The sequence below is a fragment of the Oncorhynchus mykiss genome, chromosome 12 (genome assembly GCF_057628025.1).
Source record: "Oncorhynchus mykiss isolate SJ-2025 chromosome 12, ASM5762802v1, whole genome shotgun sequence".
NCBI lineage: Eukaryota > Metazoa > Chordata > Actinopteri > Salmoniformes > Salmonidae > Oncorhynchus > Oncorhynchus mykiss.
Window position 1 is genome coordinate 84,199,430 of NC_143033.1, and position 27,660 is coordinate 84,227,089.

At 45.5% G+C, this 27,660-nt stretch overlaps 1 protein-coding gene across 2 annotated transcripts; it reads right to left on the reverse strand.

Annotated features, from left to right (window-relative positions):
• Positions 1–358: 358 nt before the first annotated feature.
• On the reverse strand, positions 359–27,653 carry LOC110538586 (ras-associating and dilute domain-containing protein). 2 transcript variants are annotated; one of them, XM_021625490.3, is made up of 15 exons: positions 26,794–27,653; positions 26,139–26,477; positions 25,639–25,874; positions 24,228–24,562; positions 19,210–19,914; positions 18,928–18,965; positions 17,910–18,204; positions 15,608–15,827; positions 15,075–15,247; positions 9,212–9,356; positions 7,274–7,437; positions 6,727–7,111; positions 2,600–2,751; positions 1,667–1,806; positions 359–1,490 (listed from the first exon to the last, which is right to left on the reverse strand). In XM_021625490.3, the coding sequence occupies exons 1-15, from the start codon at positions 26,919–26,921 to the stop codon at positions 1,391–1,393; spliced, it is 3,555 nt and encodes a 1,184-aa protein (XP_021481165.3). In that variant the 5' UTR covers positions 26,922–27,653; the 3' UTR covers positions 359–1,390. The 2 variants fall into 2 exon arrangements, with proteins under 2 accessions (XP_021481165.3, XP_021481164.3); XM_021625489.3 differs by having other exon boundaries at positions 2,600–2,754.
• Between the last annotated feature and the right edge of the window lie 7 nt (positions 27,654–27,660).

Sequence of the window (27,660 nt, forward strand, 5' to 3'; positions counted from 1 at the left end):
GGAAACCAAAGGGCACTATAAATGGCGGCTCTTGTGGTGGCCCACTAAAGCGTGTCTGCCCTGAGTGAGACACACCCTTGGTTCCCTGCTACCTCCCCCCGTTTAAAAGCACTTGGTCAACAGCTGGAGTCCTTATTCCCCCCAAAGTGTGCCGTTGGTTTATTTGGCCTTGTTACGTCCCACGTCGTAGAGTTCAACCATCTGGGGATGCAGGTTGTACCGTCTGTGAGGCAACAACCTCTATGGGTAGAAGGCAATGTAGGGTTGGGGAATAACTCAGGAATTTTGGAGCTCTGATTTTGCTTTAAAATCTAAATAACATTTATTTAATATGTTCAAAAATACTGGACAATATAAGTATAAAAAAATGGAATACTCTTTTATTTGTCATCAATCAAATTGAAGACTTAACACTGTTAAGAGAGATAGTTGACTTAAAACTGTCATAAAGAGTCATTTGTTTATAAACATTTCATAAACAGTCATAAGTTATAGTGTCACTGTCACTACATGGGAAAAGTCAGAGATGTTTAGCAGTGATACCTCCAGGAATCTATATTAGATTATCACTGAGATCCACTGAAATGTCTTAAAGATAACCATAGAGTCCATGACACCCTTTCGTTATACTGTAGTGCTTCAGAAAATATTTCACTAATAGCACTTCAGTAAATATCCAAAGTATACAGCCACTACAACATTAGAATGAGTCATTGTTTTTACTCAAAAAATACATTATAATTTACAGTTCTATAAAAATGGTATATTTGCATAACTCCTTATGGGTTTTGGCATTTGTAAAGCTGAGCAATCTTCAGACAGAATGCTGTGCACTAGCCATTTGTAGTCAGTAGATAGTGTCCTTGAAGACACTGAAAAAGCTCAACCCTGCTCGAATCAACTTCCTTAACCGCTGTTCTTTTCTGCTCTCCAGAACCCAGTGTTTTCTGGGTACGAAGGACAGCTCACCATGTACATTTATTCACATGCTGGCAAGAAAAGGGGGCAACAGAAAACACTTCTGCAAAGCTGTCTGGACCATGTTGTTGATACACATGTTGTGTTTGCGTTTGAAATGGCATTCATTCAAAAGGGGTGCTTCAGAGAAGACTTGAGCAATAGTGGATTCAGTCTAGTGGTTTCATCCACCTTTGAGTGTCCTCCTGTTCATTCTATGTACAGTAAAGCTTCATTTAAAATACTCAGTGAGAAGAGATTATTCACCAAAACAAAATAAACAGTCAAGTGTCTTATCCTTTGGTTGAGGAACACGTCTCGTAAAGTACTGACAGACAACTAAGCTCCTTAGTTGGATAAAAAGAGAAGATTAAGCTCCCTTCTGAGGGTCAACGGTCACTTGGGGAAGCCTCCAATGAAACCTTCCTTCCACTCAGCATGTGATCACTGAGCTCTTCCCCGTTGATTTGGACTCGTTTTTGGCCACCAGCAATCTGAGGGCATCTCCAGATGAACGAATGAGCTCTCTACCACTTTGACAGAGAGAACGAGAGAGAACGTCAGAGGGTGTGTTAAACAGAGGGAGGGAACGACACTACTCTATGTTGTGTTTTATAACTCTTACTACCTAAATAATATCCAGTACTCTATTACAACTTCTTAATCAACACAGGGTGGTAAAGACCAGTCTCCATCTTACACTACTTACATGTGGTATTCCATGCCCACCAGACTGATGCCGTTCACAGCCAGGATACGATCTCCCAACCTCAGCTTCTGGCACTGGGCGGCTGGGGACTCTGGTACCACTGACTTGATATAGATCCCAGTCATCTTCAGAGGTGTTTTCTACACAGGACACAAGAGGATGCAGGAAGCGTTGAGGTTGGGACTGAGGACATGCCGTACCTGCACTATAGTATCATTACAGGAACATCTCCGCTGTTTCATCTCTATCCTACAGGGGGCACCACATGTTATAGAATCCTCCACAGCACTACACCTGCATGCATATACATGAGTAGAGGCTTTCACAGACCAGGCATGTTTCTGTTATGAATTAAATGATGAAAATAGCACTTTAGTGGAATTTGAAGCCAAAGGCAGACATTGGAATGAGGGTAATAATAACCATTGCAGCTGCCTATTGTGCAATAGAGGAGTCTACCGGTTCTTATAAATTAGCTTAGTGTTCTCAATGTGGTTCATGGCTGACTTCAAAAGGAGGTCAACACATTTACCACATGTTGTACACCTGTTAGTAAACCCAAGCTTAAGCCCTCACCCACATACCATAACCACACACACACACACACACACACACACACAAAGTCCCACATAGGCTCAACAGCTCTTCTTGCGATCTGTAGTTGAGATCTACGTCACAGTTCAACTCATCATTCATTTCAAGCTAGATTTCCCTGACTTTGATGCATGATGATGTAACACAGTTAATCATGGGGAATATGTAACCTTTGTAACCAAACAGAATATTAGAGCTTTTTCAAGTTCCATTGATTTCCCCATGCAGAGAGGTGAAAAATAAGAAAGGGAGGTAGAGAAACAAAAAGGAAGATGAGACTTGGGTGAAGGAGATGAACAAAGGAGGAGGTGGAGGAATAAAGACAAGGATTTCACCTACCATTCCATCCACCAGTGCCAGGCCTAGACCATGAGGTCCTCTGTGTAGCTCCACAGTAAACACTTCATCCCTCTCTTTCTCCTCCTCTTCCTCTGCATTATCTTCCTCCACATTCCCATTCCTTCTCTCAGAACATTCCCTTGGGCAGCTGCCTGCTGAGGAGACACACACAAGAACACCCCACATTATACACAGTATCCAATCCAACCTTAACTCTGTTTAAAGTTATACTTTTCCTGTTATTGTGGTCATTTTAATGAAATTATAAAGAAATCATATCACTGTGGCAATTTGAGACAGGGTTTACTTCAGGAGAAAACATGAAAGTAGTGTCTGTTCCCCTTTGGTTTTCCCTCTACAGTACCTTCTAGGGGTCTCTGTCTGTCTGTCTGTCTGTCTGTCTGTCTGTCTGTCTGTCTGTCTGTCTGTCTGTCTGTCTGTCTGTCTGTCTGGTCATATGAAAGAGAAGTTCACAATACTGGGCTTGTTTTGAAGACCTGAGGCATTAGTGTTTAAGGATTATTATTTCTACCAATAGGAAAATATATGGATCAAAGACTGGAGGTTCATCTGAGCTGCTTCAGAGGGACACGCAGTTGGTTTGACCTCCTCAACATACATATAACTACCACTAATATTGAACACAGATGTTGCATTTGGACTCCATATAAAAATCATGTCAAGTCTGAGTGCTATAAAACTGTGGGGAGTCCACTAAATGCATAGACGTTGTAATGAGAACCATACAGAACCCCACTGAGAACAAGCTCTACATGTAAAGCTTTGGGGCCTTGGGAAAGCTCTTCCTCAGGTTGGTCCGGTGCTCTGTGGTGTATTTATCCTGTCACAACAACCTAGCCACCAGCAACAGTACCACCAGCATGCCCTACACTTTCACCCCCCCCCCCTCCCCTGGTGTCCCCCTGCTCTCCCCTGGTGTCCCCCTGTTCTCCCCTGGTCTCCCCCTGGTGTCCCCCTGCTCTCCCCCTGCTCTAACCCTGGTGTCCCCCTGCTTTCCCCTGGTCTCCCCCTGGTGTCCCCCTGCTCTAACCCTGGTTTCCCCCTGCTCTCCCCTGGTCTCCCCCTGGTGTCCCCCTGCTCTCCCCTGGTCTCCCCTTGGTGTCCCCCTGCTCTCCCCCTGGTCTCCCCCTGGTGTCCCCCTGCTCTCCCCTAGTCTCCCCCTGGTCTCCCCCTGGTCTCCCCCTGCTCTCCCCTAGTCTCCCCCTGGTCTCCCCTAGTCTCCCCCTGGTCTCCCCCTGGTCCCCCTCTGGTCTCCCCTGCTCTCCCCCAGCCCGAGCCCATCTGCCCCCCATACAGGACCTGCTCTGGACAATGCCTGTCCCGATTAAGATTCCACGCACCAACCCAACTGTAAATTCCCATGACGGGTCAGCCACTGATCTTTTCTCTCCTGACATCACCACCTCTCTGTAATTCTTGGTACAGATTAAAGGATTAGCAATGCTACCAAAAATAGCGGTAAGTTACCGTTAGCGCCCAAAACCACCGAGGTTGAGAGCAGAGAGCAGGAGCACTCTATGGGACTGGGAGGCCACAGTAATACATGGAGGGAAGCTATGGCCAATGTCATAACCAGGGATATGACATGATTAGAGAATATTTCTGTGAAAGTGGGTAATGTTCAATAGTACATAATTTTCATAACAATATCTTAGGTTTATGACAAACTATTAAACCATAGAGCCTGTATAAAGACAAGGGCCATTGATCGTAATGAGTTCTGATTATGATCAACAAAATGGAAGCTTTAGTAAAGCCCTATTTACACACAACCACACAGGGGGCCAGGAAGCTTTAAGCAGGCGGTAAGCACTTACACACAACCACACAGGGGGTCAGGGAGCTTTCAGCAGGCGGTAAGCACTTACACACAACCACACAGGGGGCCAGGAAGCTTTAAGCAGGCGGTAAGCACTTACACACAACCACACAGGGGGCCAGGAAGCTTTAAGCAGGCGGTAAGCACTTACACACAACCACACAGGGGGCCAGGAAGCTTTAAGCAGGCGGTAAGCACTTACACACAACCACACAGGGGGTCAGGGAGCTTTAAGCAGGCGGTAAGCACTTACACACAACCACACAGGGGGCCAGGAAGCTTTAAGCAGGCGGTAAGCACTTACACACAACCACACAGGGGGCCAGGAAGCTTTAAGCAGGCGGTAAGCACTTACACACAACCACACAGGGGGCCAGGAAGCTTTAAGCAGGCGGTAAGCACTTACACACAACCACACAGGGGGTCAGGGAGCTTTAAGCAGGCGGTAAGCACTTACACACAACCACACAGGGGGTCAGGGAGCTTTAAGCAGGCGGTAAGCACTTACACACAATCAAATGTTACACAGAGTGTTTGTCTCTGATTTAGAGTTGAGGGAATTATCTGGTGTTAATCAACAGGAAAGATTATACTGGACTAAAGGGCTTTTATTATCTAACCTGTTGTTTGGATATGACCTGGGACTGTGGTATCTGAAATCAGAAACATTCAGGATTCTCACAATGTTTTAGATGAAGTGGCATCAAACGTATAGACTCACTCTCTTTTGCTAGGTGTTTGACTCAACGATTGTATATCTTGAGAAAAGGTCAATGTACTGTATAGGACAGGCGCACTAGACTACTATTTGAGAATGTCCGGCGGTCACACACATTTCCTAGGTGGCAAAGGTCCGGATAGGTATTGTCATTAATCGGCATAGTAGCAAACCCCCACCTCCCAACCCATGCGACCTCAAACTGTTTAAATTGTACACAGCCACATTGCTGGCTGAGAGAAAATGTTGTCAGTTTAAACCTAATTTCCTGAAATTCTACGCATTTTGACGTTTTAAAGCTAATTTCTTGATATTCTACACATATTGACATTTCTGTGTGTTCATATGATACCTGAGTAACTGAACAAAATCAATGCGAGCTGCTGGTGTTGAGGCCCCTGGGCATGTAATCTGGCCATGATAACTACAGGATTTAGATAGCTGGTTAGTCTAATTTACCCATCTAGCTAACATCGGCTAGTAGTAATCCACTGAACATTTCTGACAGGTTATAAATAGCTCTCTAAGGTCTGTCAGTGAAGGACATAACAAGAGGAACTTGATCCGGACTGTGCTCCGCCTGTTGAGTATGGCTGGTATAGGACTTATACAAAAGTGTTAGAATCTTACACATTGTTTGAGACATCGCTAGAGAAAGCTGACCTGCTTTAGGGAGGGGGACGTTATTGCTATCCCTGGAAGTTAACCCTGGAAGTGTCCCTCCCAGTTACGGAATAAGATGTTTAGTCCTTTCCTCCCCTTTCTCAGCTCAACTCCTCCACCACAGAATAAATCATAACCAGAGAGCAGTCTGCTCGCGTTCCCCTCCCATCCACTCCTACAGATGACCTCATGAGCAGAGCTTCAAAAAACAATAAGCCCGAGGAGAAAATTGCCTTTCCTCTACACATGGAATCCACCCTACAGGGAGAACACGACCTTTACACAGCCAGAACAGCTCTTTATTCCTCCAATGACCTGTAGTTTCTGTCCAAAGTCAATAGGGTTGAAGAGATGATGGGAGGATGAGAGCTCTCCTCCTCCTCCTCCTGTCATATCAAGCACCTTGTGTCAACCTGGAGCCACTGTGGACAAATATGCACCAGGGTCTCCCGGGTCAAGCAGACAAATTCTTCCTTTAATGGAGCCTGTCAGTCATTGGTGGGTTGATATTACGCGGGAGGCACTAGCGACCTAACTCCAGAGGTTAGGTACATGAGACACAGTGTGAGCCGAGGTGGCTGTATTTGCTGTGATAGGAGTTTTACATCACTTTAATCAAAACCCGCAGAGGGAGGGAAAGGCCATGAAGGGATCCTTTGTTATTCTTTGTCTTCATAATTCATCCAATGTGATTGAGACAGGATCCGTTTCTTTTAGTATTACTATGTACAGTATGTGCCCCCCACTGTTACAGCATCATCAATCCTCTGTTATGATTGGTCAATAACACACTTCAGCTGACACATGGCTTTTTATGCTTCTTTTCTGTCAATCAGAGCTGTTTGTATTGTAACTGAATGCTCTGTAACTGAATGCCTGACTGTATGACATAGCCCTCTGTGTTACCTTTCCTGTGCTGCCGTGCTGCTCCCTCCTGCAGGTCTGCCTCCAGCTCAGACTGAGACAGGCCCATTCCCTGGGGGGTGTTGGGGGGCGTCAGCAGGCAGGAGGGGTCCAGAGCCAGGCTCTTGTGGCATCCCAGGTCAGCCTGGCTACTCCTAGGTAGGGCGTTCTGCAGCTCCAGACTCTTCAGCTTGAGGGTCAACTCTGCCTCTGCCAGGCAGCAGCTTAGGTCACCATGAGACCCCCGGGCCTGAGGGGGCGCCGCAGGGCTCAAAGAGTCCACCTCTGCCCTGAGCGAGGGGCGGGGAACTGGGTCAGGGACCACTGTGACAGAGGGCGAGGAGCGTGAGGTCGCAGACTTGGCGTCTGTAGCTGTCCCGCTTAGTGCCTGAAGGGAGGGACAAGTGAATAAAGCGGGGTTAGAAAAACATCAAAGTTAAAATGTCTAATTTACTGAGCACCACCAGTTCAGGGCGGCCACTGCCTCTCATTAGATTGCATATTTGTAAAATTTGGGTACACAGAGTCAGAAGGTCAGATAGGTGGTTACCTGCTGTGTTGTTTGACTGGTGGGGAGACTACGGATGAAGTCCTGCAGATGGCCGAGCTGCTCAAACAGAGCGGGCTCCGTGATTGGTTTACCCAACTCCAGGTGGAAGGTGTTGCTGGGCAGGATAAGGGGAGGGTGGTTGTCAAAACTCTCCAGGATGCCAGCTAGAGGAGGAGGGAAATACAGGACATCATTAAAGACAGAAGACGTGACTCAGAAAAGATTACAACAGAAGCTCTGGAAGAGCTTTCTCACGGTGTACACTACATTATTTATACTTGTATATTTCCTTTTACTTCATTAACTTCATTACATCTGATTTGTAGGTTAATCCTTTAGATTCTCCATTTAAAGAAAGACAGTCATGGCCTCTAGGACAAGATAAAGTTCCCCCCAGGGGGTGCCAGCGGGAGTTGGGCCATTCACACAGAAGAGGTGCCAAGTCCTATATTGCGAGGGGCGGATTTGAGAGTTAACTCTGTGGTGAGACTGATTGGGCTGGACAGGGTTCTCCTCTCTAACCTCCCCCTGTACTCATGCTCCAATTTAGAGTTAGACTGGGGCAGGCAGACAGGATTACTCTGGGGAACACACTCAGCCACTGTCACAACTCCTACCGAAGGTGGAACCCCTTCCTGTTCGGGTGCCGCTCGGCGGTCGTCGTCACCAGCCTACTAGCTGCCACTGATCCTTTCTCCCCTTTCTGTTTATTGGTTTCACCTGTTTTTGTTTTAGGCTGATTAGTCTGGCTTTATTTACCGGTAGCCTGCTCTTTGTGCAGGATTGTTTTTGTGTAACTTGTGTGCACGTCTGTGGGTTACGTGTTTCCCATTTTCATGGGGTTTGCTGGACAGTTTAAGTCCCCTTGTTTGGGGCATTTGTTTTGTTGTGCACCCTGTGTTTTTGTGGGGTTGGCTTATGTTCGCCGTTTTGTGCATTAAAGTGGCACTACCCTGAACTCTCTGCTTCCTGCGCCTGACTTCTCACCCACTACACCAAGAACGTTACAGCCACTCTCAGACACAACAGGGAATAGGCCTCTAGTTACTAATACCCTGACTACACCACTCGCGTCGCATTGCAAAATACATTTAGAGATCTATTATTCAATTATTGCACCCACACTGCTTGCACACGTTAACGAGCGTCTGCGTTGCCAAGGGCTAAAACAGAAGTCCTTTCTGTTTCTGATGCAGATCGCGCTGCAAGTCCTGCCTCTCCCATCTCCTCATTGGTTTGTAGAAGCAGGTACCCACGTGCCATTTCCTCATTGGTTATACCCACGTCGGTGATTGAAAGACGCACTGCTGGTCGTCGTGGTAATACTATGAAAGTTTAGATGCCAATCACCATATAAGTGCAGAGATGAAAAAGCCTGGAAGGAGGAGAGATGACTAGAAACGATTCGGTTGACCGTTTAATGTGTGGATTAATTGTCAAAGTAGAGGACCTTGTGCATTTCAGGTAAAATAACAACTCAATGTTTATATCCCAGGACAAATTAGCTAGCAACAGCAAGCTAGCTAAATAGGACAAATTAGCTAGAAATTGCAAGCTAACTAGCTAAATTGCCATAAATGTTTAATGCTTTTCGACCTGTCCCCAAATGAATGTAATTGGTTCAGAGTTTGTGTTGATATTTTAACCTGTCGTGATCACGTTTGGTGTAGGGGGACAAAATACATTTATGCACGATGGCTCAGCCGGTTTGGGTTCCGTGTAACCTTATCAGGGCATGGGCGACAGTCTGATCTGATTGAATCTTGGCAGAGTGAGTTTGTATACACAAGCGTACAGACTACATAGGCTATGTGAATTTGTTTGTGTCCAAGAAATACGTGTGTTTGTTTGTTTCAAAATATGGTTTATACACGTGAACATGTCTGTGTGTCTGTTTGGCTACCCGCCGTGACTCTGCTGTATCTGTGTTCCACTCACTGGTCCTGAGGGCAGCCTCCGCTTCGTCTGGCGAGGGGTTCCAGTCTGCAGGACAGGCCCTGCCTGGGTTATACTCCCTCAGCATGTGGTGCAGTTGGGCTGGGTTCAGAGGCATGAACTCAGTCCTCAGAGAGCTCCATGATGCCTGAAACACACACACATATGTACACTCACACGCTACAAGAATATCAATGTACAGGCACAAGGATCGTGATACAAGGAATATGATTGCATATTTCACAAAAGAGTAAACATGGCATCATTTAAATGCAAGAGCTGGCAGAGCTGTTTGATGTCATTGTTGTTAGTGAAACTAAAAATGACAGGGTAGCATTTCCTCAGTGGGGTTATTTCAACACAAAGCTATTTGTGTAAAAAATATTTCAAACCATAAATCTGTCCAAGTACTGTAATTGCAAATTTGTGTCATTCCAATGACAGATTATGTGGTGATGAATTTATTAGGAAAATACATCTAGGACTGTAAGTAATACTTGTTATGCCAACCTCTATCACTGTCTGTAGTAATAAAATCAACACACACACACACACACACGCGCGCAAACACGCACGCACACACACACACACACACACACAGAATGAAGAAATGTTCAAATGCTTGATTGTGGAGGTCAATGTTCCTGAATGTCACATTTTCCATCCATATGACTAAACATTGATGAGACATAAACGTAAAGTGTCAGATGTCATCAGAAGATGTGCTAATTACAGCGTCTAGATTTCTGTATGTGTTATATGACTATGAACAATCAGGTGTTTGTTATCCTCTCAGTTGACCTCTGTCTGGTTAGTGGGAATAAACACACAAGAGACTTCATCTTCAACTATTTCCTCATTCACTCAGACACACCTTAGAGCTGAGGTGTTTTAATGACTCAGTAACTAACCAGAAAGACATAGGTGAATCATTTCAAGATGACATCATTGGCATAGAGGTGTTATTGGTATGCTGACAGGCATTGTGTAGAATATATCAGACCATATTTACCCCAGCCTTGTAACCCGTCATTCCTCCAATGAGCACACCCTCTTTGTCGCATGACAGCACAGAGGCTGGCCAGAAGGAGGAGTTATGAATGTCATCCTATGAATGTCCAGGGGCTGCAGGAAGACTTCTTTTTTACATTCTTTTAAGTCTATATTTACTATATCTACTATTTGACTTGGTGTATCCCAATCATAAGTGGCATAACATTACGGCATCAATGACACAATCATCCTAACTTTGTATCATCGGTAATTACTGGAGACTGAGAGAGCTCAGCCATAACAAAACCATGCCACATCACTGGTAATTTACTATGTCCCTCACTCTCTCGAGCCCAGAACTCCAGATGGAAAACTGAGAATATCACAAGGGTGTGTGCTCCATTTTACCTACCACAACATCTGACCTCGTGCCATGGGAGTGATCCATACACAACACCACCAGCCTCCTAGCAACAGTCCCCACGAATAGAGGAGAGAGGCAGCCTTTGACTGAGGGGAGACTGGTTCTACTACTGCGGAGCTGTTTTGGGGCTGTTACCATGGCTGCCTTCTGGTTAGATATTGAGAACAGGTGTTGTCTCAAATTGTATTAGCCCCTTATGGCTGTGGATTGAAGAGTGAAATGCTAGACTGTCAGTCCGGTTGCACTGAGTCTCAGCAGGCTCCTTTCTCAATTCCTGGTGAATCAGATCAAGAAACTATCAACTCTGGATCTAAATTAAATATGAGGGAAGCTGCAGGAGAAAATACAACTTTCTGACTGAATTTGATGCTTTAGGGCTGTGCAAACTGTGGTTTTAAGATAAAACCCACAACTATCCACAACAACAGTGCTGTAATTGGGATGAGTAGGAGGTGATTCTCTCATGTACTAACCCGGGAGAACATTACAAGACCATGACGTGTCCACAGCCTTCCTGCAGCCCCTGGACATTCATAGGATGAGACATACAGTAGTGTGGGCCTGTCACGGCAGAGGTCACTCTTTTCTATGAAGGTGACAGGGCTAAAGCCAGCCTTGTGTCACACACAGACTGGCAACAGGTTTTCCCAATCTCCCTTATCTTTACAGGTGTCATAAACATGACCAGAAACAGGATATGAGTGTGTGTTTAACATTTGTTTCTCCACTTATTTGTTTAATTTGTTTATTTAAACTTTATTTAACTAGGCAAGACAGTTAAGAACAAATTCTTATTTACATTGACGGCCTACCCCGGCCAAACCCGGATGACGCTGGGCCAATTGTGCGCCGCCCTATGGGACTCCCAATCACGGCCGGATGTGATACAGCCTGGAATCGTGTTAACTAACCCAACCACCACCAGATATGTTAAGGCTCAACTTCCCCCAGTAAACATGATCCTCCTTTCAGTGGATTACAGAGAGAATGGCATGCTTAAGGAAGGATTAACTACTCAGTGGCACACAGTTTAAAGCCACAGGCATCAACAACATGGGATTTAAACATACATACAGTGAACCTGGCCATGACCCCACTGTCCGAGGATGTCTAAGGGGGAGTTGGTATATGCAAAAAACACATTTCCAATTCACACGTCTATAATATACACACTTGTACATGTGTGAAACATGATAAATATAAGCACCTACCTAATTATGAATTATTATTATGTCTATTTGTTTAAGTTCTAGGTGCAAGGACTGCCTATCTTGGCAAAATGTGTATTTTCTTCATCAATAGATGAGAAGTCATTGCATAATAGGAGATGTAGAGTACAATTTGGTGGGAGAAATTCCATTGTTTCCAAGCATTCTTTTCCCTCTCCCACAGCTCTGTCAGGCTTTTTTAATGATGTCATGTGGTGGTGCGTGTGAGTTCCACTCAGCTGACATCCGTCAGTGAAAATAACCTTTCAGCTCTAACATTTTCAATCTGTTCCATACCTTGTAAAACACCTGTGGTCTACAATGGATACATTCAGAATTGCTATAGTGGACAAAAATGTTGTCATTAACACCCCATTGCTTCATTGCTTTACCATTACATCTAGGTGTTGTCATCACACCGATAGTGTTAAGACCAGTCTAACTGTTCTCATAATATCAGAAGTGTGTATCGTACTAAGATAATAACATTGTGATAGTAGTTTGAATGGGCCATTGTGGGGTGAGAGATGTTGTTTGTTCACTGCCACACTAGTTGTGGGAGAAGGTGTGTGTACACAGACTGTTGGTTTTATACCTCTATAGCACCTTACTAAACATTCCCATGCAGGTACCTGAAGCCTGCAGTATTTTTCCAGATCTGATAACTGGCCAGGGCTGGGGAATGTTTAGTAAGGTGCTATAGAGATATAAAACCAACAGTCTATGTACACACACCTTCTCCCACAACTAGTGTGGCAGTGAACTACTTCAACAGTATCACCTCCATCAAAGACAACATGCATTTCTAAGAGTAAAACCTAGTTAGCAATGAAATGTAGGGAAACAGAGTTTCAGTGATGATTCATGAGTGTTTTCAATGTTTTGTCAGATTTTCCTAAATACTTCCCAAAGGTTTCCCACTCGAGGCATGTTCGGTATGCCAATAATCTCCCGTGGGCAGATTCTGCATGTAGACCCAAGAATCTGCCGGGACTGAATGGGATCCCTGTGATAACGAACTGCAGTAGTTTCAGTCTTTGGGTTTTCATCACTGGTTATATGCACTAGAGGTCGACCGATTATGATTTTTCAACGCCAATACCGATACCGATTATTGGAGGACAAAAAAAGCCGATGCCGATTAATCGGACTGTTTTTAAAATGTATTTTTAATAATGACAATTACAACCATACTGAATGAACACTTATTTTAGCTTAATATAATACATCAATAAAATCAATTTAGCCTCAAATAAATATTGAAACATGTTCAATTTGGTTTAAATAATGCAAAAACAAAGTGTTGGAGAAGAAAGTTAAAGTGCAATATGTGCTATGTAAGAAAGCTAATGTTTAAGTTCCTTGCTCAGAACATGAGAACATATGAAAGCTGGTGGTTCCTTTTAACATGAGTCTTCAATATTCCCAGGTAAGAAGTTTTAGGTTGTAGTTATTATAGGAATTATAGGACTATTTCTTTCTATACCATTTGTATTTCATATACCTTTGACTATTGGATGTTCTTCTAGGCATTTTAGTATAGCCAGTGTAACAGTATAGCTTCCGTATCTCTCCTCGCTCCTACCTGGGCACGAACCAGGAACACAACGACAACAGCCACCCTCGAAGCAGCGTTACCCATGCAGATCAAGGGGAACAACTACTCCAAGTCTCAGAGCATCTGACGTTTGAAATACTATTAGCGCACACCCCGCTAACTAGCTAGCCATTTCACATCACATTACACCAGCCTAATCTTGGAAGTTGATAGGCTTGAAGTTATAGACAGCAGAGCTGATGGCAAAACGCACGAAAGTGCTGTTTGAATGAATGTTATGAGCCTGCTGCTGCCTACCATCGCTCTGTCAGACTGCTCTATCAAATCATAGACTTAATTATAACATGATAACACACAGAATTGCGAGCCTTAGGGCATTAATATGGTCGAATCCGGAAACTATAATCTCGAAAACAAGACGTTTATTCTTTCAGTGAAATGCGGAACCGTTCCGTATTTTATCTAACATGTGGCATCCATCAGTCTAAATATTCCTGTTACATTGCACAACCTTCAATATTATGTCATAATTATGTAAAATTCTGGCAAATTAGTTCGCAATGAGCCAGGCGGCCCAAACTGTTGCATATACCCTGACTCAGCGTGCAATTAACGCAAGAGAAGTGACACAGTTTCCCTAGTTTAATATTGCCTGCTAACCTGGATTTCTTTTAGCTAAATATGCAGGTTTAAAAATATATACTTCTGTGTATTGATTTTAAGAAAGGCATTGTTTATGGTTAGGTACACGTTGGAGCAACGACAGTCCTTTTTCGCGAATGCGCACTGCGTCGATTATATGCAACGTAGGACACGCTAGATAAACTAGTAATATCATCAACCATGTGTAGTTATAACTAGTGATTATGATTGATTAAGTTTAATACTAGCTAGCAACTTACCTTGGCTTCTTACTGCATTCGTGTAACAGGCGGGCTCCTCGTGAGGCAGGTGGTTAGAGCGTTGGACTAGTTAACCTTAAGGTTGCAAGATTGAATCCCTGAGCTGACAAGGTAAAAATCTGTCGTTCTGCCCCTGACCAAGGCAGTTAACACACCGTTCCTAGCCGTCATTGAAAATAAGAATGTGTTCTTAACTGACTTGCCTAGTTAAATAAAGATTAAATAAAAGTGTAAAAGAAAAAGAAAAAAAGAAAATCGGCAAAATCGATGTCCAAAATTACAGATTTCCGATTGTTACGAAAACTTGAAATCGGCCCTAATTAATCGGACATTCCGATTAATCGGTTGACCTCTAATATGGACTATCAGGATTGAACGAAGGCGGGGCTTAAACTGCTCGGCTACAAGTGATTCACATGTGGCCCACACAGATCGGAAGGGGGGGGGGGGGCGGGGGGGGCTTTGGATAAGAGTTTCTTTTTGCGAGGGTGGAAACGTTGCAAACTGCCAGAACTCACAATTCCTAACACGTATAGACCCAGAAGTAAATCACGCAGTTGACCAAATGAATAATGATTTTACTTTTGGGTTAACAGAGATTAGTGTACCAATAATGAACTGAGACACTTGGTGATGTACAGTCTAATACACTGTAAAATACCATTTTGATACACTATATGTTCAAACTGCTTTGGACATCTTGGCTGCAGTGTTATTTAGTGCTCTGACTCAGCAGACCAAACCGAAACAAGAAGTGAAAATAAAGGAAGTGCCCTCTGACCTGTAGTAGGTTCTCCTTGGGCGTTGCCAGCAGATTGACAGCAGCAGAGAGCTTCTGGAAGAACTCCACAGCCAGGTCCCCTAGGCCCATCCCCTGTATCCAGTCCATCAGCAGGTCCAGGTTGGCCCTGATCTGGACCCCTCTAGACCACTGGTAGAACCCACCTCCAGAGCCTGCAGAACAAAACACCATCCAGACACGCTCATGTAATGTCGATCATAGCTATTAAATGTAATGAAACTTCTATAAGATGCAGCATGCTAGCAGATACCCATAGACTTCCAGTTATTGCACAAGCTCTAGTTAGCATTGGCTCACGAAACTACCTCTAACGTTCTTCATAGTGGACACAGAAACATAAAAATTATATCCACAAGTTCATCTTACCCTGGGGAAAGTCCAAATCCCAAAGTATCCCATTAACACATACAGTGTGTATTTTATGAGGATACTTGTCATAGGACTTTAAGGATTTTAAGATTTGATCCTACAAAACCCCATGGATGACAAACAGAGCATGTTGAAGGTCTCACCTCTCTCCATGAGTGCGTTGAAGAGGGATGCGTTGGTGAAGAAGAAGAGGTAGGCGCAGAGCTGCGAGCTGATGTCAGAGTGCACCTGGAAGGCGTTGAGCAGAGACAGCGCCTCCTTCAGGACATCCAGGATGCCACTCACGCCCTCGGGCACACGCAGTTGCCCGCTCTCCGAGAACGGGTTCCCATCCAGCAGGCTTGGCAGTGCCGAGTACATACTCTGAGGACAGAGAGAGGCATGCTAGAGGTGTTAGTCACAGCTACATGACTTTACCTCACTGTACCATAGTCTAGCACAGCACCTCTGTGAGAGAGGGAGATAAGAAACCTTACAGTCACAGCTACTGTACCCAGTACCACTAATATAGAAAGTATACTGCATTATATATTGATCTTTAAAAGGGACGTTTTGTCAGCGATTCTCACTTTATCAGCCATACTCTCTATAAAATAAACCTTCATCAACATGCGAAAATTTGTTGACAGATTCAGTAAAACTGCAGAGGAATCAGTGACTTAGTCAACAGGGCTATGCCCAATGACCCTGAGCTCCCTGAGCCAATCAGAAAACAGTCAGAGCCCAAGGGGGAGGGGTTACAGAAAGCCAGACAGGGACAGACACACTTCCCCTCCAAAGGGGGATAGCCAGGGGCCTGATAGCCAGGGGCCTGATAGCCAGGGGCCTGATAGCCAGGGGCCTGATAGCCAGGGGCCTGATAGCCAGGGGCCTGATAGCCAGGGGCCTGATAGCCAGGGGCCTGAGACTGTCCAGTCTTGACACTCACCATTGTTAACAGTGTACCATACACAGTCCTGGGAATCCCATTGATAACACTGGTGCCACTGGCCATTCCTGACAGAAACACAAATGTTTCCCAGTGACTCAACCCCGCTCTGCCCCCTCCAGCCTCCTGATAATTCCCATAATAAATAAATGCCAAGTATCATAAACTAGCTGATAATAGCCCATGCTGTTGACTACTAAGGAATGGCAGTACCAGTGAGTAATAGGCATGAGAATAAACTTATCCTACAACTTCTCCTGGAGTGTTTTGTCTCATGGTTAGTTGTTCCACCAATTAGGTGTCTTTTGAGTAGTGTAACTTGTTGGAAAAAACAAAAATGTTATATTTCACCTACTTTTAGCATTCTGTCATAAACAGTACATGTTCTAAAAAAACGTTTTTTTTCCAACTCATGAGGTTAAATAAAAAATGGACTATAGTAAGTGCCTATTAAGTGCCAAATAAGGTAACAGGGTTGACCGTAACAGGATTGACCGTAACAGGGTTGACGACTTCATCTTAAATCATCCATAAATCCCCTTGTGACAGGGGGAATCTAAGCTTGTTTCATGCAACAGGGAGAGCTAGAGCCTGTAACTATGGGGGAAAAAATGACCTTCCCCTCACCATGTAAAAATGTAAATGTTCCTGTCAACAGGGAAAGTTGACAGGCATGTGTAAGCTTTCTTTTATCAATGGTTTCTGCCATGAAACGGAAATCTAGGGACAGGAAGAGGTGGTCTCGGAGCATTCAAAACAACAACAGCACATACAATCCTGTTCCTGTTCCCACCCATGCCGGTGCTCCCTCCCATCCTGGAACAGTCATCGCCAGGCATTGGGTGTCTATTGCTGGTCTCTGGGTTACTGTGGCAGTGATGGTGCTCTGTTAATGTCATAGAGTTAGTTATAGGGCCCAAACATAGGAAACTCCAGTAAACCCTGCCTGGGAGTGTCTTCCTGGGGCTCACTGTTGAACAGGATAGACCTTTTGTTGCTCTCTATAAATATTTCAAAAGACTTTGGAAATACCCTCGAAGTGGATTTACAGAATATTAAAAAGATGATAAGTAGTCCTTTATTCCACTGGAAAAGATGACACTATCTGACACGCCTATCCTTACTGAGAGAGCCAGAGGGAGTGTGCATGTTTCCCCTGGTTTATTATGGCTTATTGTCTGGCATGCTACCAGCAAACGGAGAATGGTGTTCATAAGGTCTCTAGTCCTGCTTCCCGTAGTCCACAAGCAAAAGATGGCTTTCTATTTGGGCTGTGCAAGGTTTTCTGGAGCAAATAGTCAAGGATGTTATTATTTGTGTACATGTGCGGTGTGTGTGCTAATTGTGTGTGCAAGGCACGTGTCTATGTTTGTGTGCATGCTGCATGCATGTAATCTATTGGTGAGTGTATCAGTGGAGGCTGGCGAGGGGAGGATGGTTCATAATGATGGCTGGAACGGAGCAAATGGAATGCCATCTACAATGTATGATTATAGTGTGTGTGACTATGCACTGACCTTGGTGAGGTAATAGACAGACTGCTGGAAGGTGAACATGATGACCTCCTCCAGGACCGTCATGGCCTCCTCACTGGCAGTCCTAGTGGACCACATCTCTGACTCTGGCTCTGAGCCCTCCTCCTCCTCTTCCTCCTGCCTCCAGGGCAGCAGCTGGGGAACGTCATGCTGGATGAAGTGCAGCAGCTCGATGGAGTTGGCCATCCACAACACCAGCGGCCGCAGGCCTGGGATCAGCTCCTCTATGCTCAGCAGCTGCACATCCTCTGGCTCTTGCTGGACATCACTGAAGCTCCTGCAAGGGGAGACATATAGACAGGTCTGAGTTCAGTACAACAGCCAACAAATACCCTGTACTGGGTGAATGGCACTAAAAGTGGCTTGCAAGTGACTCATATTTTACATCATGAATCTATCCCTTGGAATGAATGCTAATTTAAACCATTACATTTGATTTCCATGTGCAATTGAGTGAAATATGAAATGAAACATTCATTCTTAAAAATCCTTCCTCCTTTCTCAGCAGGCAGCTAAAGCACAGCTTTGGAATACAGTGCCCTACAATAATGTTCCATAATATTAAATCATCATGAGATATCATTTTGACTTCATACACTTCAATGGGCGGCATATAGAGAAGTATGAACATCAAGAGACCATGATTCATTCTCAGCTTCTTATTCTGTAAAGAAGTCACTGGGACATGTGACAATGAGAGAATACTATATCTGTGTACTACACATCCCTCCCAGAAATTCAAGTAGCATTGTTGTTGGAATGTTCCAATTGTTGTTGGAATGTAGTGGAAGGCAGTAGCATCATATTCTAAGACTCCTAGCTCTACATACATGTATATGACTCATAGCAAACACTCATAGCAAACACTAAAGTTGAAAGGGGTGTTAGTGTCAGAGGCAGCAGGTTGCCACTGTTCTGCACCCTGTTGTCATCTTTGCTGTTCATTGTTAGCATTTCTGGGGCAGGCTGAGTGATTGAGGTTGGAGAGGCGGCTACTCACCTTTCTGGTTGGATCACAGCAAGCTCCTTTGTCTTCTCCTGCAAGGGGACGAGATAAAGACAACATTAATTTCAAACCAGCAGCAAGCCTATCTAAGTGATATTCCATCCTGATGACACCTTACATTACATTTCTTTCTTTGCAGTACCCTTGAGACACACAGTATGTTGAATTCCTAACCATTCAAGGTTTATTTGTGGCGTGATGATATAAAAGGTCAATCGTTTGACTGGAGAGAGTGCATTGTTTTTGTGCATAGTGGAGGTGCATAGTTTTACTCACCCACATGGTGAGCTGGATCTGACTGGCTATACGGAGCAGCAACCTTCGGAAGTGTGTCAGCTGGAACGTGGTGGCTGAGTGTTGGATGGACAGGCTCAGCAGGAAGGCAGGGGTCAGTTTGGCCTCGTCCCCATTGGGGTCCACCATGACCAGGACCTCCTGCAGGACCCTGTCCTCCTGCTCCAACTCATAGCTCAGAGATACCTCTCCACCCTCTGGGTCCTTCCACCGAGGAGGAGCCGGCTTCCTCTGGACCCTAGGCCATTTCATGGGGAGGGCGGAGCCACATGATTGACAGGAGGATGACACTCCCATTCCTCCGCCATGGTCGGGGCAGAGTTGTTTCATCCAGAGAGGGGTCTGTGGGGCCCCTGGGGCGGCGGTAGGGTCTTTAAACATGAACAGGTAGTGTCGGCCCAGACCCACCAGGTCCCCAGGGGTCAGCTCCACCTCCTCCTTCAGGAGGAAACCATTCCGGGTGACGGGGGCTCCGTGGAGGGGCTTCAGCAGGGTCAGAGTCCGCTTGGTGTCCCCCGGGAAGGAGTTGGTAGAGTCCAGGCGCCTGACACAGCAGTGCTGGGGAAGAATGTCCGGGGCAAAGAGGAGGATGTCCACCTTGAGCCTTTCCTCATCCTCTCCGTTACAGTGCTCCCTGCAGCAGCCGAAGATGGTGGTGGTGCCGCTCATCAGGTAGATGACAAAGTCCTGCAGCGTAGAGGAGGGGCAATGGAAGGTCAACCAGCAGAATCCATGAGAATGACTGGCGCATTAATTAATGAACTGGTTTCAGTTTGCAATATGCTATGATCATTAGAAACTACTATGTATTAACTACACTGTAATTACACTGCTCCTGCCTAGTACCTAACTACAAAGTAAACACATGCACTTTGACACCACAATACAAAGTGCAAATAAAAGACCTAGGACTTTAATAGAGAAGTTGTGTAATCGTTTGGAGATTGATCAAGCAGGCGCATTAGAGGTGTGTGTTATGTGAGGACAGAACAGATCCAGGATAAGCATGTACTGGCAGTGTGGTGGAGGGACAGGAATGGAAGGGCTTAGGTGTGAAACCATAAGTCCATGTTAAATGAAATCAAAGTACACAGATTCGCAGATTTGTAATTTTTTTAAAGAGTTTATTAGTCACATGCGCAGGGTTGTAGATGTTATCGCAGGGTACAGTGAAATTCGTATGCTCTGAGCTCCAACAGTGCAGGATAGAAAAAGAGAAGTGAATTTCGACAATAATAATAATAATAAAAATAATATTTTATACACATTTACAACTGTAGCAATGATAAATGTGGGGGCAGGGTAAGTGTCCATTTGGGGTGGGGGGGTAGACTGTCCATAGAAGGAGCAGCAAGGGGGGGTGAGAAGTGGATGAAACAATCACTTTTTTTTTAAAACAATACACACATAATCTCCCCCAAAAAAGAAAGAACGAGCAAAAAAAAACAAAAAAAACACTGAGTACAAAACATTATGCTCTTTCCATGACATAGACTGACCAGATGAATCCAGGTGAAAGATATTATCCCTTTTGACGTAAAAATCCACTTCAATCAGTGTAGATGAAGGGAAGGAGGCAGGTTAAATAAGGATTTTTAATCCTTGAGAGAATTGAGACATGGATTGTGTATGTGTGCCATTCAGAGGGTGAATGGGCAAGACAAAAGATTGAAGTGCCTTGAACGGGATATGCTAGTAGGTCCAGGCACACCGGTTTGTGGCAAGAACTGCAGCGCTGCTGGGTTTTTCACGCTCAAAGGTTTCCTGTGTGTATCAAGAATGGTCCACCACCCAAAGGACATCCAGCCAACTTAACACAACTGTGGGAAGCATTGGAGTCAAGATGTGCCAGAATCCCTGTGGAACGCTTTCGACACCGATGAGGTGCCAACAAATTAAGGCTGTTCTGAAGGCAAAGTATTAGGAAGGGTTCTTAGTGTTTTGTACACTCAGTGTATGTGGGAACTCCTTCAAGACTGTTGGAAAAGCATTCCAGGTGAAGCTGGTTGAGAGAATGCCAGTGTGCAAAGCTGTCATCAAGGCAAAGGGTGGCTACTTTGAAGAATCTGTTTAACACATTTTTGGTTACGACATGATTCCATATGTGTTATTTCATAGTTTTGATGTCTTCACTATTATACATACAATGTAGAAACTAGTAAAGATAAAGAAAAACCCTTGAATGAGTAGGTGTGTCCAAACGTTTGACTGGTACTGTATATATATACCATTTCAGGCCCCCGGTGATGTGCACGCTGAGGAAGCTGAAGCTTTTGATCTTCTCGACTGCAGCCCTGTTTATGTGGATGGTGGCGGGCTCTCTCTGCGGTCTCCTGTAGACCACAATCAGCTCCTTTCTTTAGTTGACGCTGAGGGAGAGGTTATTTTCCTGGCACCACTCCGCCATGGCCGTCACCTCCTCCCTGTATGCTGTCTCATCATTGTTGGTAATCAGGCCTACCACTGTTGTGTCATCAGAAAACGTGATGATTGAGTTGGAGAAGTGTGTGGCCACGCAGTCATGGGTGAGCTGTACAGGAGTGGGCTGAGTACCCCTGTGGGGACCCTCTGTTGAGGATCAGTGTGGGGGAGGTCATGACCTTCTAACACCACCCGTCGCTCGGTCATCTGTCCCAAGTCTATTAAAGGCAATTTATGGTTGATCTGAAAATGTAGTCGGAGGCTCCATATGGAGGGTGTGTCGCAATTGCTGAGCCTCCGGAGGCATGCAGAGGCCAAATCAAGCTCCGTACCGCATCGTACCTCTCAAATTTTGTAACAATGCGGAGGGCTCCTTATAGCTCCACATTGACATGATTCGTTGACGGTAGGTGGGGGCGGTACGTCATGTATCGTCAACCACAAACTCACTTCCTTGACAACTTCCTTCACTATAACCCTGCTCTTCTATAACCCTGTATGAAAGCCCTGATACTGTATCATCCCAGCTAGCATGGAAGCCAATCAGCCGCTGAGCAGTGTGTTTGAGCACATACACTTAACTAACTAAATGGTTAAATGGTATTTATTTTCCTGCACATGATATCTGGCAGAATAGATCAAACTGTCTAGGAAGGGAGTTAATAGCTATGAGTCAATGTGAATTGTGACTACACTGACCTGCACTTGAACAACAACACTTACAAGGAAATCAAATCCACTACAGCTCTCATGGTTCACAGGTGATTAAGTTCAGGAAAATCTGGTCTGGAAACACAAAGACACTTTCGAAAATAACTAGTCAAGCCTGAAAATAACTAGTCAAGCCTGAGAAAAACTATTTCATTCATGGAGCTGGAACATTTGTATTCCATAGGACTGATATATGAGTGACTTATTGTTGTCGAGTGGCCAGACCAGGGGCGGGCTCAGTACTTCCCCCAGTATCTGGCACACCCCACCCAGTGTCCTGCACACTCAGCAGTCTCCACAATGAGGATCAAACAACAGAGAGCAGCAGCATTTCCTGTTTCTAGGAATGAGCCTGGTTCTCTGGCTCTCTGGCCCTCTGGCCCTCTGGCTCTCTGGCTCTCTTGCCCTCTGGCTCTCTGGCTCTCTGGCTCTCTGGCCCTCTGGCTCTCTGGTTTTCTGGCTCTCTGGCCCTCTGGCTCTCTGGCTCTCTGGCCCTCTGGCTCTCTGGCCCTCTGGCTCTCTGGCCCTCTGGCTCTCTGGCTCTCTGGCCCTCTGGCTCTCTGGCTCTCTGGCCCTCTGGCTATCTGTCTCTCTGGCTCTCTGGCCCTCTGGCTCTCTGGTTCTCTGGCTCTCTGGCTCTCTGACTCTCTGGCCCTCTGGCTCTCTGGCACTCTGGCTCTCTGGCTCTCTGGCCCTCTGGCTCTTTGCTTAGGCCACAGCCTGCCACTCTCACTCTGGTTTTGCATTGAAATATCCAGAATGTTTTGTAAAGGAATAAAAGTGCAGAAAAAAATCTGTCACCCACAGAATCTCTTTTTGAAAGGAATATATATATATATATATTTGTTGAATGTGCAGCTTTTGTGCCTAAATGTGCATGTGTGTTCTGGCATGCACGAGCCTGTGTGCAAATGTGTAAGCTAGGCATGTGTACGTGACCATCCACTGAGTTTGTTTAGACATTACAGTGTTCCTTTTGCTCTATTCTCTAATACTATGTACCTTTAATCAGGCCTATCGCCACCTCCACTGCAGAGCCAGCAGGGCTCAGCTGAACTGTGATTGTGAACACAGTGTTCCTTATCTATTCAACGAGCCCTGACGACAGACAACACATCCCAGTGTGGGAACTCTACTGCTGGGACAGGGCCAGCTCCGTCTTCCCGCCTCTCCAGTACATGACCCAGGCTGGCCCACTCAGTGTGTGGACACGAGGATCACCTGTCCACAACATGCCGGTCTACTCCGACTCTGCTTGAGCTCGTGGCTCCAATACTCTGAGCCCATTGTATAATCCAGCAGCAAGACTCAGTCTCTCGCTGTCCCTGTTATAGCATCCTCACTGCAGCTAAAGCCCTCTGCTCTCTGCTCCTCTCTCTCACTGTCTCGCTCTGTTTCTGGGGATTTTAACCCCAGGTTTTAACCTAAGAGGTTCAGTGGGAGCCTCTATAGTGTAGTGGAGTACACTTGTTTACGCCTCGGTGTCTCTGATAAGCCTTTCGTCACAGTGTTTCTGCCACCCTGCCAAGAGACACTTGAGAACCTTGAAAGGTCTTCAATGGAGCAGCCATCCGGCTCAACCAATTACAGCTGCTGCTATCTGGCTGCCCAGGCCCTCTGTGAAGGATTTCAACATGAATGTGTCGCAGCCGGACACATTCTCCAACCGTACAAACCTATTCTGAGCCTAACTATTCAAGAAAAGACTGACTCTTATCTAACAAATTGACTTCAGCTGTGTCAACTGAAGCCAATCCTTTCATTAAAGTTACTCATCATTTAAGTGAATCAATAATCCGATAGACAAACAAATGCATCTGGGTTTAATGTATAACAGTGGCAACAGCTTCACTTCCCAGTTTTCCTACCTGTCTGTAGCTGTATCCCTGCAGTAGCAGGAAGTAGGGGAAGTCAAAGGGCGGGTGGATGGAGTACTGGGTGGTGTTGTCGTCACTGCTCTCCGTCTCCTCCTTCTCCATGCCCAGACGCAGGGCCTCCTTGTCGGCCTCGGCCTCCGGGTCCTCCCTGATGAGCTGGGCCTTCTGCTGGGCCCGCAAGGCCTCCTTCTCCATGGCAGACAGGTCCATCTCACTGAGACTCCTCCACATCCCCAGGCCCTCCACATCCTCACCACTGCCGTCCATGAACAGAGAGGTGACCCGCGAACGGCCCTTCTGGAGCTTACGAGCCTGGGCGTTGATACCTGGGGCAGAGAGGAGCACGGGAGAGAGGGAGGATGAGACTAGATGCAGAGAAGTGATTACTAATCATGTATTCATAGTTCATTACAATATCATTGATTGTGTCCTGATATAGTCAATGTAACATAAACTTCATCATCTATGCATAAACTGAAACTTCACCGTATACTAAACACTCAATAAACTATTAGTGGAGATCTTCCATCAAATCATTCCAGTCCATCACACACCACCATATCATAATGTTTACTGAGTTGGCTCTCAGTCAAACCAAACATAGAAGGGGAAGGAGAGGAAATCTGGAGGTGTAGTGAGAGGTGTTGTCCTCTATCTGATATCAACAGGCGTTCCTGGCTGTTGGGCTGATGTACCGCAAAATAAACACTATTCAGCTCATTTGGAGCCATTAAGCACCATGGAATGTCCAGAGAGCTCAGCTTCACACCAGCTAACAGCTCCTGCTCCCAGGCCTTATCAGCTGTGGAAGTGGGCGTTCTTCCACATTGTTCTGCCACACTGTGTCAGGGGGGCTGGTCAGGCCTGCAGAGGGGGCAACTTCCCCCAGCTTCCCCCAATCAGAGTGGAGCAAAGAGAGTGGAGGGTGATGTGGGGTTGTGGGGTTTGATGAAAACTGAAAATCACAACAAACGCACGCCAAAGTCAACAAGACCACACAGTGTCCAGTGTGCAGGAAGCAGGCTCTGATGGAAAGAATAACATGTGGAACGGTGGAGACATTCAGGTCCCAGCGGAAAAAGCTTATCCAGCCACAGCCAGTCCCCTGCCATGGGGGCTTCAGAGTGACCTGTTGGGACCCTGTCGTCAATCCCAGATAAGAGAGAGGGGACACTCTGACCTTGTCTACCCCTCACTGCAGCTTTTGTTTTTCTCTGACCTCTCACTTGCCTGCCATCTCCCCTGCTCTGTCTCATGATAAGCTGGACAATGGATTCTATTACCCTACAGTTAGTGACAGAGATAGGAGATCCAATGCCACCCCAACAGAGACAGAATGATGACCTGGGCTTTAGGTTGTTGTTAGTGGGATCACTGAGCTGCACCTGTGTGGTTGACGTACCTGCAGTGACGGTGTCGGTCTCTTTAGCAGTCTGTTCCTCTACGCTCACTCTCTTCTGGATCTCAAAGCGTCTGGAGAAGCCTTCTTTGGGTTTCCATAGCGACTGCAGCATGAGGGGCTTCTCGTGGTCACCCACGACCCGAAAGCACTCTGTCTTCCATTGGTGGTCTGCTCCGGTCTGGCCAATCACGTCGCACAGCACATATCGACTGGGATCCTCTTTCTCCAGACAGTATCTAAGCAACAATAAAAGAGGTTCAGTCAGAATACCATGATAAGATGTAATTCCTCCTGAAATAAAATGACTTTGAGATCATTTGGGTAAAATATCCATATCACCAGCTTTAAGTGATTTGCAATGGTTCACACCATATTAGGATGAGCAGTATTGCAGTCCATGCCATTCAGCCTTGAGGAATGTTCTCTTTCTGCTTGCCTGTTAGCATTGAAGTTAATGCTAACAAATCACATTATGCCAGTGGGCATCCCTAACCCCTCACCTCTCAAGGGCCTCTTTGACAAGTTCCTTGGCACTGGAGCGAGTCGTGGCCAGCACACTCTTGTAGTTGGTTCCCTGGCAGATGTCGCTGCCAAAGATCCTTAGGATACCTGGGGCAGACATCTGACTGGACAGCTCAGCAGGGTCATCTGCAGCCTGCATGTCCCCCGCCATGCTCCTGCCATCTGGGACATGCCCCTGTCCACTGTCTCCCCGCAGGAGGGGGCTCCGGTTGAACACCGTCGACAGTCTGTTGTTGTGGCGGCGGATTTTGTTCTTGGCCGGCTGCCTCACGCCTGTACTCTCTGCTGAATGGGTGGTGCCATCCGAGGTGTTGGACCTGAGAGAGGGAGAAATGGATGGGTAGATGGAGAGACAGAGAGAGAGAGAGAAATAAGAGACAGAGACATAGATAGTGACAGAGTGAAACAGAGAGAGCAAGGCAAAGATGTAAATTAAAGTGAGAGTTCAAGAGAGGACACAAAATTAATGGGTAATTAATAAGAGGACAGTATTTCGAGCACCTCTCTACAAATAAATTATATTTCTATTGAAGGCCATACCTCCATTTGAATATACAAAATCCCAGGCAGCTGCATGTAACAAAACTGAAATCCTATTCTGCAAAGTAGACACACTGGATATAAATGACTTACTGCAGGGATCCATTGCTTGGATTCCTCCCCAGCTTTGCCAGGCTCTTCTTTGGCGAGCGGATCAATAGGCCCACTGGAAAGTTGAGGGCTTGTTTGGATACGTGACTACTCCGTTCCTCCGAAATCATCACGACTTAGTTCAGATGTAGGCTATATTATAGGTCAAAGTGCTCCCTGGAAAGCACGGTAAGGCACTATTCTCAAAATAAACTATTTGTGACAAATATACTCAGTCCATTGTGGTATTTGACACTGGAATCCACACTTTCTCGTGGTGATGAAGCCAACTAGGAATTTGTCAGTTCAGGCAGTTTGTAAACTAACTCTGACAAGTTTTCGTAAAGAAGCACGACGTGGAGAAAATGTATTCTCGTCCAGTGGCATTAGACATCAGGCATCTTCCAAAATACACTCGCTTTCAAATTACAGTTATATTCCGAATTTCCAACTCAACAATATCAGGAAACACAAAATACGACTGTAATCCGTTCGATACAATTGTTGCTAAATTGTTTTCATGAACAGAAGTTAGTTGGTCAGAATCAGATACAATGTATCCACGTTCGGGACAGCTACACGAGCGCTAGTTTTAAAAAAAAGTATCTTCTAAAAATAAATAAATACATCCAATGTGAATTACTTCTAATAAATGATCAATTTCAGATACTTAACTAGACTATGTGTTATTCGAAGCACCCTGCGATTCTTGACCTGTCTGCTCCATGCCATCTCTCCTTATCCCGTTAGGCGCATTCAACAGTTCAGTGCCCAACACTGATAGTCTGGTAGAATGCAACCTGTTTGAAAAGTGGTGCTGGAGTTACTACCCTGACGTCATTGCTCATTTCGCGCATGGGAGAGTTGTGG